The 15725-nt window shown below is 37.9% G+C and overlaps 1 protein-coding gene and 1 long non-coding RNA gene across 2 annotated transcripts in view; one reads left to right on the plus strand and one right to left on the minus strand.

Annotated features, from left to right (window-relative positions):
- The window catches only part of LOC123867344, a 29110-nt gene extending 15939 nt beyond the window's left edge, over nucleotides 1–13171 (minus strand). Inside the window, exons 1-2 of the long non-coding RNA XR_006796391.1 lie at nucleotides 12579–13171; nucleotides 10339–10344 (exon numbers count right to left, since the gene is read on the minus strand). This is a non-coding gene — a long non-coding RNA (uncharacterized LOC123867344). The remainder of the gene's footprint in view (nucleotides 1–10338; nucleotides 10345–12578) is intronic.
- On the plus strand, nucleotides 8084–15176 carry LOC123867343 (zinc finger protein Elbow). Its single transcript, XM_045909341.1, has 2 exons — nucleotides 8084–8328; nucleotides 13242–15176. Exons 1-2 carry the CDS (start codon nucleotides 8269–8271, stop codon nucleotides 14418–14420), a joined length of 1239 nt encoding a protein of 412 aa, XP_045765297.1. The 5' UTR covers nucleotides 8084–8268; the 3' UTR covers nucleotides 14421–15176.
- Nucleotides 15177–15725: the final 549 nt, after the last annotated feature.

Raw genomic sequence — 15725 nt, forward strand, 5'->3', positions numbered from 1 at the left:
GGGTTTAATAAAAAACTGGCCAAGTGCGAGTCAAACTTGCGCACCGAGGGTTCCATACTCGAGTATTTTTTCCGACATTTTGCACGATAAATCAAAAACTATTTTTCATAAATTTTTATGTACCTAAGTAAATGTATTTTAATAAAAAGACTGTTTTAGAATGTACAGTTAAGCCTTTTCATAATATAATACCACACTTGGTATAGTTTTCTTACAATGAAAATATTAATTATTATTATTTGTTCATGAAATATTTACAAAATAATTGTGATGTAACCACAAATTCACGGTTTTCGGATTTTTCCCTTTACTTGGTGCGCCATAAGACCTAGGTACAGCTACCTGCCAAATTTTATTATTCTATACCTATAGGTTTTCTTGACAGACAGGACAGACAGACAGACAACAAGGTGATCCTACAAGGGTTCCGTTTATTTTTTGAGGTACGGAACCCTAAAAACTCTTTCTATTGAGATTAATAGAAAAGTTACAAGTGTGAGTCACAACCCTCTGCTTCAGGAATACCATGCAGAGAGCCTATTTCAAGTTTAAGTTAAAGCTGAGCCTTAATCAGACACACTGGTACAAAATTACCGTTTCTGCTGTGAGCTGCATCCTAAGTTGTTACTTTGTTCCTCAGCGATCGTGAGACGAGATTACACAGTGCTGATCGCATCGCGTTCAAATGCTAACTTCTGATATTATCCTCTTTGCACAGTGGTGTAAAGGCTCTTCTTGAAATCCAAAATTCAATAGCCTCGATAGCTCAACGGTTGTGGAGCGAACTGAATACCGAAAGGTCGGCGGTTCAACCCCACCCGTTGCACTATTGTCGTACCCACTCCTGGCACAAGTTTTACGCTTAATTGGAGGGGAAAAGGGAGTATTAGTCATGATTAGCATGGCTAATATTCTTTTTTTTTTTTTGAAATGGTCCTAATTCAATTTTTTCAAGTATTTTACCACTGGATAGCCCAGTGGTTAAGGCGTCGGATTTGGGAGGTTGGGGATTCAATACCGGGCACGCACTTCTAACTTTCCAGAGTTATGTGTGTTTCAAGAAATTCAAGGAAGTATATCTATATCGCTTGCTAAAGCGGTAAAGGATAACTTCACGAGGAAACCTACATACCTACGAGTTCTCCATAAGGTGTGTGAAGTCTGCCAATCTGTAATACCATCTCAGCGTGATGGACTGTGGCTGAAAACGTTTTCAGTCTGAGAGCACACGGTGCTCAATAGTGGGCCGGCGCCGCGATAGTTCGGCGGCATGTTCTCACGAGTCATCGCTCATCAATCACATTACTGAATGTATTAGCCACTGTGAAGTGGCACCAACAATGCAGACATGACAGTGCAAATTATTAAAAAAGCAATCCCGTCCGTTGTCGGTCGCTTTGGGGCGGTAGCGGACGAGCGTGACAACCCCGTCCGTGTCGATTATGTCGGCCTGTTTGATTTTATAGGGCTGCCAACGCACCAAATTAAAATAAAAAAGTCAATTGTTCTTTATTAAAATTTTTACCGTTTAGTAATTATTATTTGTGTTTGACTTGCCTCCTTATCCTGAAATTGATGTGATCATCACATTAATTTATTTATTTATTGTATGCTATATGCTATGTATTATGGCTTTGTCCACTTTCTGGATAGCTATTATACCAATTGATCGCGATCGACTTGCAGCTATCATTTGAGGAATTTCGTCCCCTATTTCTGAAACTGTTCATCATATCTTCACCAAACTTACATGGTTTACAAATTACATTGGTAGCACTAATTCGACAGTAGGTACTAGGTACAATCTTTGTAAAGAAAAAAGAATTGTGAAAATCGTTTCAAACTTGACGGAGTTATGAAGTAAAATCGATAAAAAGATTGATCCCGTATCCCGAAGAATCCCTAATTCGGGATAAAAACTACCCTCAATCCGCAGTATCGGAGTACAAAATTTCGTTTAAATCCGTTCAGTAATTTTCGCATGATTCGCGTACTGATAGACAGACAAAAATTCCAAAAAAATAATTGTTTTTGGGTCTATATCGATAACAATTTTTTTCTTCGATTAAAATTTTCAAAATATATTGAATGAACAGAAATCGTCCAGTTACAGTTTGATTAAAGTTTTTTTAGAAGTTTAGTAGAGTATCGAAGATGAAACGGCAAGTGCCACCCCTGACGGCTAGTAGCTATTATACAGGCAGCACGCAGCGATGCGCGAAGCGGCTAACTAGCCCAATTTTCGATGAAAACCATTACGAATTTACTCTACGTCCGTCGCGGTTGAATGGTTTCTGATTGCAGTGCATTAAACATCATATTGACTTACTTATACTCATTAAATAGCCAAAATTATCAGCCTATTTATTTTAATATGATACCCACCCCAGTGCGCTCCTCATGCATGCATATTGACACCGCCTACCACTTTCTTATTTCAATTGTAGCTTCCTATGACCGCCATGCAAATTAAAAGAAATTAAAAAGTAGTGTAGTATAGTATTGTAGTGTAGTAAGTAGTGTATCATCACACTAATATTATAAAGGTGAAAGTTTGTATGTGTGTGTGTGTGTGTGTGTATGTTTGTTACTCCTTCACGCAAAAACTACTGGACGGATTTGGCTGAAATTTGGAATTGAGATAGATAATATCCAGGATTAGCACATAGGCTACTTTTTATCCCGGAAAATCAAAGAGTTCCCACGGGATTTCAAAAAACTTAAATCCACGCGGACGAAGTCGCGGGCATCATCTAGTAGTGTTATAACTTGTGCGATAGCACGGAACCCTTCTTGTGCGAGTCCGATTCACACTTGACCGGTATTTTATTCAAGTCCACGATAACAAGGACATCATGCTGAAAGGCTGTTTAAGCTCTACTAAAATGCAATTTTACAGGAGGCCATGATTAAATAATGAAAATGGGTTATCAATGATAACTTTTTTACTGAAACAATTGCTTTTTAACCCCCGACCCAAAAAGAGGGGTGTTATAAGTTTGACGTGTGTATCTGTGTATCTGTCTGTGGCATCGTAGCGCCTAAACGAATGAACCGATTTTAATTTAGTTTTTTTTGTTTGAAAGGTGGCTTGATCGAGAGTGTTCTTAGCTATCATCCAAGGAAATCGGTTCAGCCGTTTGAAAGTTATCAGCTCTTTTCTAGTTTCTGTAACCTTCACTTGTCGGGGGTGTTATAAATTTTTAATTTACACTTGTTCAAGTTTAGATCTAGGTAAAAGTCAAAACAATGAAGTAATGCTACCGCCTTTTCAGTATGGTGTAGAGCTAAAAAATTATAGATTCGAGTATACGACCTTTCAGCTTTTCAGCTTGTTGCCCTCGTAGCAACTTACTGCGAAATACCTAATACTTTGCCAGTTCTCATACAATAGCAAAAAAAAACCACTTAAAACCAACCTACGAGTACATAATATATTTACTTAATTCATTCGAAACGCACCTGAGAAACATGTCCTTTTTCGAAATTGACTAAAAATTAAAAACTCCTTATCAACTTGATGCCATTAAATTTAACAAAAGCTTCCATATTACCTCATTAAAATCGCATTTCTTACGTAGGAGCATCTGTCTGCCCACATCGCCGTATCTGGCGAGTGTATCTCACAAACTAAAAACCCGTAAAAGATCCAGATAAGACGGTTTAATTAAATGTTAATTTATTCCTAAAGTTATCTCGGGGGACATTATAATCACCAGGATGATGATCGCACATTTATATGTACCGTACGTGCCGCAAAGAACATATTGTATACCTATTTACGGAATGGCACAATATCATGTCAGTATCGTATATAATGTTATATACATTTTAGATTTATTTGTATTATATTAAATCCACCTTTCAAACAAAAAAAAAACTAAATTAAAATCGGTTCATTCGTTTAGGAGCTACGATGCCTCAGACAGATACACAGATACACAGTTACACAGGTCAAACTTATAACACCCCTCTTTTGGGGTCGGGGGTTAAAAACCATCTTAGACTATTCAATCACCAAGTGAGATCATAGTCAAGGTCTAACTTGTATCAGAATAAAAAATTATTGCGTGCGGTGCGTGCGGCAGATAAAAAGTAGTATGTGAACAGCTTTATGCACATTAAGTTTCCACCTAAAGTTATCTCAGTATGGTCCGACGACATTTATAATCACCTTAAATCCCTTTAAAGGAATATTAGATATGAGATAATGCAATATTGGGATTTTGTATGGATCTGTCAGGTTGGATTAACCGCTTCTGATATAGCCTTAAATGGATAAGTTCAAAATATGATAATGATTGGATGATGATGAAAGATGTGATGCCTTGGTGATTAAGGCATGTAGGTACTTACCATTAGCCCCGAGGGTTCGCATGATATTAGATGTAGTTTTTTGATGGGAAAAGAATGACGTCGGTAGACATTTCCTTACAAGAAGTACCTAACCCTAGCGCGCTCCCTCATACAAACGTAGCTTGGTTTTCACTTCTCAGTTGAATATCAACCAATCGAATTGACATATAAATCTTAAATACACATTTTTACGGAAATCTGACAGACACGTAGATATTTGTTTCTAGAACTTGTCTACAAATTGTAATTAACTTCGATTGGTTAAAATTAAAATCAGATCCAAACTAGGTTTATATGGAAAGTGCTGGTTAGCGCACTAGGGTTACTTTTTTGGGCTGCAAACAGGCCTGCTTGGCAAGTGATGATGCAGCCTTAGATGGAACGCGCTTGCCTAGACAATGCCTTCTCTAATTATAATTTGGTTTTGAATAGGGATTCCCAGGCATATAAAACTTACGTACCCTTCTTGTTATGTAAAAGTTTTACTTAAGCCGAAAGCTCTGAATCTATCTTCTTAAAATAAGTAATAACCCTCTTTTGGGCTTTACCTCAGTCGGGTAAAAAAGCACAACAATCAGAAATACCCCATGTTATTATTAAAAAACCAAAAGTCATTGTACACAATATTTTTTGAGGATAAATAAAGGTTTTTTGAGGGTTAATAATCGCGACCACTTTGTGTGCCGAGCAAACAATGAGGGTGCAGTTTTAACCCCTCGCCGGTGGTCTCAAGGACCGACACCTCCCTCAAGACCTACCTGAGAGCATTACGTAATAACTTTTAGAATAACTATTATCACAGCTAGGCTCTCTCCGTCACTTACCCCATACAATCGTAGTTCCAATTTCATTTGAATATTAAACAACCAAAGTCCATGAAATTTTGCAGACATATTCTAGAAACTAATATCTGTGCCTGTGGTGGTTTAGATTTTTCTAAAAATATGTAGTTTTAAAATTACAGGGGCTCAAAGATTTGAATGTGAATTTTTAAGACCGCGTAACTTCGAAACCGATTATTTTAACAGAAATCTGGAAAACCACAGGCATAGATATTAGTTTCTAGAATATATCTGCAAACATGGGACTTTAGTTGCTTAATATTCAAATGAAATTGGAACTACGTTTGTATGGAGCGAGTGACGGAGAGACCCCAGAAACTGCTGCTAGATTGCGGCAGAATGACAGGTACAATGTCATGATCGCAATCACCTCTGATTGGTAGACGTTCGCTCACTATTATTTCCACAATGCGTTGTTGCAACAAGTGTAAATTAAAAATTTATAACACCCCCGACAAGTGAAGGTTACAGTAACTAGAAAAAAGCTGATAACTTTCAAACGGCTGAACCGATTTTCTTGGATGATAGCTAAGAACACTTTCGATCAAGCCACTTTTCAAACAAAAAAAAACTAAATTAAAATCGGTTCATTCGTTTAGGCGCTACGATGCCACAGACAGATGCACAGATACACATATACACAGATACACACGTCAAACTTATAACACCCCTCTTTTTGGGTCGGAGGTTAAAAAGAATACATACCATGAACTCAGCCAATCACAATAATTGCGATTACAATAATGATTGATGCAGGTTTTCCGGAATCAAACCGGTGGTAGAGGCGTGCCATAATTCCATAATGAGTAAATATATCCACGCTAATAGAATAATCTATGCGAAAGTGTATCTGACTGACTGTCTGTCTGCTAGCTTTTAACGGTCTATCCGTTCAACCAATTTTGACTAGCTATACCTACCTACAGAGATATTATCTCATATATGGACTTAGGCTACTTTTTATCCCAGAAAATCGAAAGTTCCCTTACGAAAATAACAACTAAATCCATGCGGATGAAGTCACGGATATCATCTGAATTACATTATTAGTATTATGCAAAAGCTTACAGTTTAAAGTAGGTAGGTCCTATCAAATTAAAATCCGAACAGAATTTTTAAGCAAGATAAAAAAAATATGGAGGCGTGTATAAGTTTTTTTTAGAGTGGTATTTTGAGAAGGGTCCTAAGATTCCCCCAGTCAGTATCTAAATGTAATTTTAAAAAAAATAGATTTTTAAAAATACAGAACTACTAACGCCATCTATGTTGCTTTTCCTGAGCGAAAAAATAAACTGCTCCCATTCTTGCCGCGATTAGAACACATAAACTATCTATTTCAAACTTTAAAGGCTTCTACACATATAAAACATTAATTAAAATATCCATACTTATTAATTTTATAAATGCATGTACCTATGTGAAAGTCTGTCTGTCTTTCCATTTGTCTGCTATCTTTTTACAGCTCATCCGCTTATAGAGATAGCTTCCATCTTGAAGATGGAGATAGCTTTACTCCAAAAATCTAAAAGCTCCCACAAAATTTCAAAAAAAAACTACGCAGACAAAGTCGCGGGCACAAAGTAATTATTTAAAACGATAGAATCATTACGATAGTAATTTATCTACATTCCAATTTTTAACCCCCGACCCAAAAAGAGGGGTTTATAAGTTTGACGTGTACGTATCTGTGTATCTGTCTGTGGCATCGTAGGTAGCTCCTAAACGAATAAACCGATTTCAATTTAGTTTCTTTTGTTTGAAAGGATTTGTTTGATCGAGACTGTTCTTAGCTATAATAGAAGAAAATCGGTTCAGCCGTTAGTTTTAGTTTTCTTATAGAGGTTTTTGTGTCGGGGGTTTTTTGAATTTTGAGTTATGAACAAAGTACATAATAATATCGGTGTCAACTGTCAACGTCTACTTGAAAAAACTCATGAAACCATGCTCAAAAATTACTAGTTTTCAACACTTCACATTCTAAACCGCATGAATCAACCCGCCAATGTCCATAATAAAGGACAGCGCAGAAAGATGACGCTAAAAGTAAATTATTAGTCAGCCACCGTTTACCCGCCTCGTGGCTATTCAATTTCCCGCGCTATGCATCTCTGTCGCCGCATCGCCTTTGACTGCGCTTTGCATATTTTATAACTGAGTGACTTTTTGAGAGCCGCCAGTGAGACGAGATTGTCCTTTTTATAGGACATCCCTAATTTATATTGTCATTGTCAGTGTTGTCCTAAGTAGAAAGTCGACATCGATCATCAGTACAAGCCTACAAGGTATTTTTATAGATTGTAAAATATCAATTACACACACACACACTACACTAATTCATTAGATATTTCGTAATATACCTACCTACGCGAGATCAACAATTTTATTTATTAATTTAGAATTCTTTATTGCATCCATAGACATAATTACATACAGAAAACAATATAAGATACCTACAAAAGAAACTATACAAGAGGGCGCAAAGGTAGCTTTATTGCTAAAGCAAGCAACAGGCAAGATTGGTGAAAGAATTATACTTCATTACAACAATCACATTTTACCGTCATTTTCCACTTTGCATAAATAAACTTTTTAGTTATGCGATTCAAAAATGTTTAACAGCACAACCGTATTAGTTGCACACTGTGACTGTGTGACAATTCAATGTCACAGTGCATCAAAGCCACTTCTCGCCTCACTGACCGCTCCGCACAATCTCACCCCGCATAATCCTTTCATCAAAACCGCCGCGGCTGGCGTGCAGCGTTTGGTAATTTTTCCGCGCGCGAGCGAGACGCCTAACAAACGGGGTGTCAAACGGCGGTGGGGATAAGACGGCAAAGCTCCCGCAAAGTACACAGAATGCAAAAATGGCGCGGCGACGAGTGACAACGTGTCAGAGAGGGGGGCGCGACAGAAACAAGCTCAGTTCAACGCCGACCGCCGTGGGTGACGCACGCGTTAGCACCCCGCGTTCGCAGTGACTTGTGAGTGATGTGCTGACAGGCTGGATCGTGAAGTGTAGTGATTAAACGTTTCTAAACTGGAGAAGGATACATTGTTGTGGAGCAATATGCTCACGTCCAGTAATCAGTATCTGCGACCGGATTATCTGTCGCCTTTACCGACCACGGTGAGTTCTTTACGTCAGTTCAGCCATACTTTGTGGAAATTGACAAATGAGTGAGAAGTCAATATAACGAAAGCTCAGATATAAATAAATGGCTATCATATTTTGTTTTGTTGCACTTCATTTAAGCAATACTGTATTAAAAAGCTTGAACTCAAAAGTTTTCTGTTACTACACTTGAAAAACTTTAAAGTTTAGGAACATCAAAGTTTATAATGATATTTAAATCAAATCAATGATCATTCAATAAACATAGCCTTTTATTCATTTCAAAGCTTTTATTTAAGATGGAAAAAAATCGTATTTTATTAAGTAAATATTTGCCATCAACAAAATAAAATATGCGTGACAAATCACGGACTATTTATTTTTAACGCAAAACATGTAAATCGTAAACGGCTATATCCCTACATAAACATTTGTATTCTGATCGTAAAACGTTACTTATAACATAAAAATAATAATGTAGACAAATTATTACTGATTATTCAAAGGCGACAAATTACAAACTAAACGGGAAATATAAATAAGAAGTCAATAAAACTAAATTGATACAAGTAACATGTACATTAACCGAATTAGTTATTGCGCAATAACAGACACCACAAGGTGTCATTTATTCACATTATTAACAGTAGGTAATAGGTATACTATCAGTAAACAGTTAATTACAATAATGACCACACGACCAAATTTTGGCCAGCACGGCGGGTGGCCAACTCCACAGATATTTGCCATCTGCGCGGCTGATAATATCACACTAATATAAAAAGGCGAAAGTTTGTGTATGTATGTTTGTTACTCTTGCACGCATAAACTAGTGAACGGATTTGACTGAAATTAGATAGATAGATGATACCCTGGATAACCACATAGGCTACTTTCTATCCCGAAAAATCAAAGAGTTTCTACGGCATTTTGAAAAACCTAAATCCACGCGGACGAAGTCGCGGGCGTCAGCTAGTTATGTATATTTAGTGGTCAAGTGTGTGAATAAACACAGGTGGACTATTCTCTCACTTATAACACGATGGGACAGCAATCCGACACGTCCGGAGAGAAATAAGGCACGGCCAAAGGCTTTATGTGCTCTACCAGGCACGGGGGCCAAATACCACCAATTTCCTAACTCTGGTCTGGTACCTACTAAGAAATTTTAGTTAGAAAAACTCTTCTAGTTACCTATTATTGTCCCAACATGGGAATCAAACTCTAGACCTCGTTATAAGCAGTCGAACATGCTAACCAAAAGACCAATGAGACCGTTAAATACAATATTCAAGGAACCAAAAGCTTAATTTGCTATAATCCGCTGAAATAGACTCTATGATGCATCATGTAGCATGCGATGTGCACCGCTCACCCTCCCACTGCTAAACATGCAGGAAAAGCTAACCACCAAGCAAGCAATGCGCACCACCAACCACCACGCAGCACCATTCAAATCCCAAAACCACTCGACGCACGTTTCGGCTCGACGCCGGAGCGTCCTCAGGAGATGTAGACCATACAATACACAATTACAAAGTAATTTTCATTCATAGCAAATTAAGCTTTTGGTTCCTTGTATATCATGGACTTCCGCAAAGTAACGCCTGCTTCTGTACAATATTTAACAAGTGTAAATTAAAAATTTATAACACCCCCGACAAGTGAAGGTTACAGTAACTAGAAAAGAGCTGATAACTTTCAAACGGTTGAACCAATTTTCTTGGATTATAGCTAAGAACACTCTCGATCAAGCCACCTATTAAACAAAAAATTGAAATCGATTCATTAGTTTAGGAGCTGCCATGCCACAGATACACACGCCAAACTTATAAAACCCCTCTTTTTGGGTCGGCGGTTAAAAAAATATCTGCCCCATCCCAGCTTCGCTTGAATAGAATTTTGAAAATCCTTTCTTGTGGAAATCTACAGTAGAAATAGAAGAAATTATTATTGTGTTTTCAATATTTAAAGCTAAATATAATATTAGAATTAGGTATAATAACAACTGAAAATTTTATAAACTTAAATCTAAATTAAAACTAAAAAAAATATATTAAATTAAAAACTAAAATAAATTAAATCTAATCTAAAACCTCATCGAGACAACCGCAGCGACATTACATAGCATTACCCCTTTGGAAGACGCTGGCAGTATTACCCCTTTGGAAGACGCTGGCAGCATTACCCATTTGGATGGGCAAACTAATTATTTGCTCATGGTAACTGACAGCTCTCGGGTCCCCGGTTGACTCGGTAACCCTTTTCGAAATTTCCTCAAAAAGAGCTCGAGCCCCCGGGCCCCACGACCCCAAGGTCTCAACGCGAAAAGCTACGAATATGAAGCTCCCATCGAGGTTTTCATATCTGCGCCTATGGTCCGTTCGGCGCTGATGACCGCTACACCCGCCACAGACGAGGTCCATGAAGGTGAGAGGCAGATAAAGTGTCTACACTTAAAACGATGTTAAAACACACGTTGCATTCCAAACAAGCGTCCAGCGTCCCTTACAGCTAAATTAAGTCACCTAAGTTTGACTAAATATATACTACAATTTTACTATCGTAAAGATCGTCTTATTCTGAGAGGTGGATGCAATAGTGGGTCGGTGACATGCGATACGTTGATCATGATGAATAATAATGAATCGATCATCGATGATCACGTCATTTTCTGATCCCTGACTCGAGTCAGGGATCAGAAAATGACGTGACGTGGTTTTGGAGTTGAAACAGTTTTGAATTTTGATCTAGGAGTACCATATATACAAAACAATTAAGACACTAGCACTGGAAGTTGTCCAAGAAATTACTGAATGTATAATTTCAAGTCGAAATACATGGCAATAAAATACACAAAGTTCAGAGTGAGACATTCAATTTAAAATGATGGATTGAAAACGGACCGTTTCTGTTGATGATATAAATTATACTGACATTAATAAAAAACTGTAATGTCTCACTCCCACGCATTTAATTTTGACGCTTTAAAAGATTTAATATTAACGTAGTAATATCAAAATAATTCGAGTTCAGTAAAAATAGAAGTTCTCAGCATCACTTCTGTAACTAACAAAACGGAGTTTTGTTTCAGTACAATTTTTATTTTCACTCTCTATAACAATTACTAATAACATTATAACTATTGACATTCTTACTAATAAATAATCGAAATGACTGATAATGACATTATGTAAATTAATTAAACATGATTACTAATAAATAAATGGTCAATACAATTGTGTATTGATATTAATATTTAATAAGTATAATTTGGTTATATACTTCTAACTTTAACTGTACCTTTTTTAAATGATAATATGCTATAATATTTTGTATTTGCGATGCCCTGACAGGGCCTCATGTATTTTAATTTAAGCTTCAAACAATCAATGTACATGAAAGCAAGTAAAATAAATGAAATGAAATAATTGATTGATATGAATTGGTAGGTATAGTGTAAACTCATTAAAAACTCAATTTCATTTTAAAATTTTTGTTTCATTTCAAAACCAGATTTAACGCATTTAATACTTTATTTATCTCTTTATCGAGATTACGAAAAAACGTTTTTATGATGTAATCTTAATTATTATGCAACATAGATAATTATTTACTTAATTAAAATAAATTATAATATACGAGGAGAATCATTAAATTATGTTTTATAGTCATTTCGTATTCCTCAATCAACTAACTTTCTATTTATTACTAACTGATAATTAATCAACTAACTTATAATAATATTGAATTATTTTTTAATTACTAAATGATTAATCTATTAATTATTCATATTTATAAACCGATTGGCACTAATCCCTAGACATTTAAATTAACTAATTATTATTATCATTATGTAGGTACTTATTTGTTAAAATTAAAGTTAAATGTTGTGCTACAGTCATTAAAATTCAGTTGAAATGGCGCTCATGAATAAAATAATATGAACACTATAGTTTTTATTAATTCGGACTCACTAAAAGTATACTCAATTGCGAATTTCCTTATCATTACAAACACATAAAAGTTCAGCATAAAAACGTCTTATCTAACTAATTTATATGTTAAGTAGCTTGGATCATTCCTAAGAAATTGAACTAGCGTAGCAAGGCTATGATAAACTTGAGAATTGACTTGTAATGAGCATTTTAGCAAATGTTACATAAACGAGCGAAATAGGTAAGGAATCTCACATGAAATAACAAGAGTGATCTCGAATCGTTCGAAAAATGGTGAATGCTTTATTTTTATTCATTTTTATTCACTAAGTATAGGCGCACGCTTGACCATGATCACACCTGATGGGAAGTGATGATGTGGTCCTAAGATGGGACACGTTTGATTAGAAGGTTCCTATTTACTCTTGTTTAAACGATACCCAGATTATAATGGGCAGGAAACACTGATCTTAGAAGAGTATTCCAAACCCTAACCATGCGCATAAAGAATGATGACGCAAAGCGTTTCGTGCGCTTAGAGTATCTACTCGTATGTTTTGTTACAAGTGAACGCTCAAATTTATCAACACCTTTATAGGATTCATATAGGAGTAATAACTCTAGGAAAGTTTAAATGAACGCACGCAAAGTGCGAAGTAGCGCTGACACGCTCGTAACATAAAACAAAATCCTCCCCTGAACGCTCGTTCAAACTAACGCCGTGCCGTGATAATAGACGTGACAGCGCGGCAAGTACAGGCGCGCCGCAAATTCAGCGCACAAATTGGCCTTTTCACTGCGAGATTACATCATGCGGGAACCGAGTGAAATGTCAAGCGGGGCCGACGGCTGCCAGACGCGCGGATAATGGCTCGTCGGCCGCGTGATTGCACTCGCTCCCTCTCGCCCTCTCGCCCTCTCGCCCCGGGCACCCTCCTTTGTGCCGTCACTCGCAACCGACGTTTCATTTCATAAACCTCTTTGTTGCAGCTCGACGCGAAAAAGAGCCCGCTGGCGCTCCTGGCGCAGACCTGCAGCGCGATCGGCGCCGACACGCCCAACCCCAAGCTCATCTCCGCCGCGGAGAAAGCCAGCAAGAAGTACGAGGACAAACCGATCCATATGGACAACAAACCGAGCTTCAAGCCTTACGAATCGTGCCTGACGAGAGAAAAGACTAGAACGCCCGAGGACAGAGCCTCTTCGGTACACGCCCACTCTAAAACGCCGTCGTCGAAAGGAAGCGCATCGACGACCCCGGTCCAAGCTCGATGCAATAGCAACCAAAGTTCATCTTCTCAGAGGACGCCTCCGCCGGCGCAACGCAAGTCGCCGTCCGAAAAATCTGACGAAAGATCCAGTCCTCTACGTCTACACTCACCCGCTCAAGCCAAATCGACAGATTCTTCTAGTTCCAAGTTACCGTACCCACCAAGTTCATTATCTATGGATACCAAAGAATCGTCCAGTTTCAAGCCCAGTGTACCTGTTTCCTCGTCTGCTTTTCTCGGAGGACTACCTCCAACTGGATTTCCGTTATCTATGGATTTAATGACGAGCAGCCTGATGGCAGCGCAACATCATGCGTTGAAAAATGGACTGAATCCGTACCTCGCGTATGCAAGAATGAAAGCCCCGGGCAGCGATTTAGGAATTTGTAGAGACCCCTATTGCACTGGATGTTCTTTAAGTTCACACTTGCTCAAGTCCGCCGTGTGCCCAGCTGGCTGTGCTCAATGCGATCACGCTAAAACACCGTTTCATATACCACCTGGTCACCCGGCAGCGGCTGCATACGCCCACGCCCAACTGGCCGCCTTGGCTGCTGCGTCACAGCTGCCTTTCGTTTGCAGTTGGATGGCCGGTGACTCCGCTTACTGCGGGAAGAGGTTCTCTTCATCGGAGGAGCTACTTCAGCATTTAAGATCGCATACCGCAAGTGGTGAATCCAGTCCAAGTTTATCAATGTTAAGTGCAACACACCCTCTTCTTCAGAGGACGTATCCCACACCGCCCCTGTCGCCGCTGACGCCACGATTCCATCCGTACAGCAAGCCGTCTCACCTGGTGTCATCGCCTCCTCTCCCGTTCCCCTTGCCGCCTCATCCATCGCTGGCGGCGTACTTCCCGTCGTACCCGTTGTTCGGGCCGCGGCCGCTGCACCCTTGAGGACCGTCGGCGCTCCACGCAAACAAGAAGGGGGGCGCCGACCACTAACGCCCATGCCAAAAGGACATTCGGAACTGAAGACAGTGTAAATATAAGTTAGTGTCTCCTAGTTTCTAGTCGGCTCATATCAACGGACTTGAACCCCAGCGGGGTGCGACAGCTGTGATCTCTAACTTGTAATATTGGTAACGTTATGTGCACTGACTCGGGCCCGCTATCGCTTAGTCCCGGGAGTGCGGCTTTTATTTTTTAGTTAGATTAACTGAATTTTTATGTACCAAATCGATAGTAATGTAATTTAATTAGTTTCCTAATTTAAGTTGTTGCAATTAATTTAGTGAGGATTGTTAATTGTGTTTGTATTTTTTTTAATTAATCGACTGTATATTTTTGAGTATTATTCGACACAATATTAAACATATCGCAGTAATGTTATCCGCTAAAGTACGTCTTGAATATAAATCGAGTGTAATTCTTATTTTATTGCCACGACCTTACGTGATAAAATCTTGATTGTTTAAACTTATTTTAACTCAGATTTTTTAATATTAAAAGCTTCAGTAAAATGGCACAGGTCTGTTTAATAAGATTAAAGTATCATGGTTAAATATAAATTTTAAAGCAGAGAAGAGTGGACTACATTGCGTGTACTAGAATATTAAATCACTGTAATAGCTGCAATGAGTATCTGTCAACAAAGATTTGTTGTTATAAAGTGCATAAAAATGAAAAATATACGTAAATATTTAATTTCAACTTTCGTTTCAATTGCTTGTTCCAAGCACGCCTCGCGGCCAAGTCTGGGAATTTATTACAACTGCGGATACTTCCAGTTAAGGTAATTGCTATTTGACAAATCGCAAAAATGCTGTACTTTGAAGTAAATTGTTTATTTTTCTAAAGCATTAACAGCTATTAAATACATGCAATTAAAAACTTCAGTTTGTGAAGATTATAAGGGCCTTTTTTAATTTAGTATACATTATCCCAATAATAAAAAAAAACCAAGTTGAAAACATTGCTGTTCGCAACTTGTTCTGTAAAAGTTTTCTTTAACATCTTGATACTTTGAAGCCAACCTCCAGAAAATGATATGTTTAGGTTTAGCAATCAATTTTAACTGTTAGTTTTATACTAAATGTTTTTCGTTTCTTAAATAATCTAAAACTAACCAAAAAACTTCCTGTGCTATTTATTTTCTTGCAGGCGCTCTATGGAATTCAGTGTCCACTGGACTGTCATGGCGGAAGGACTGTGCGCGTCATTTCGTCGCAAAATATTATTTAAAATGAATATAAGCTTATT

The sequence above is a fragment of the Maniola jurtina genome, chromosome 8 (genome assembly GCF_905333055.1).
Source record: "Maniola jurtina chromosome 8, ilManJurt1.1, whole genome shotgun sequence".
Lineage (NCBI taxonomy): Eukaryota > Metazoa > Arthropoda > Insecta > Lepidoptera > Nymphalidae > Maniola > Maniola jurtina.

Bases quoted from the DNA above. Each gene is read 5' to 3' on its own strand.
- LOC123867343 (XM_045909341.1), top strand. From the start codon at position 8,269: ATGCTCACGTCCAGTAATCAGTATCTGCGACCGGATTATCTGTCGCCT. The intron at 8,329-13,241 runs GTGAGTTCTTTA...TCTTTGTTGCAG, and splicing joins TGTCGCCTTTACCGACCACG to CTCGACGCGAAAAAGAGCCC.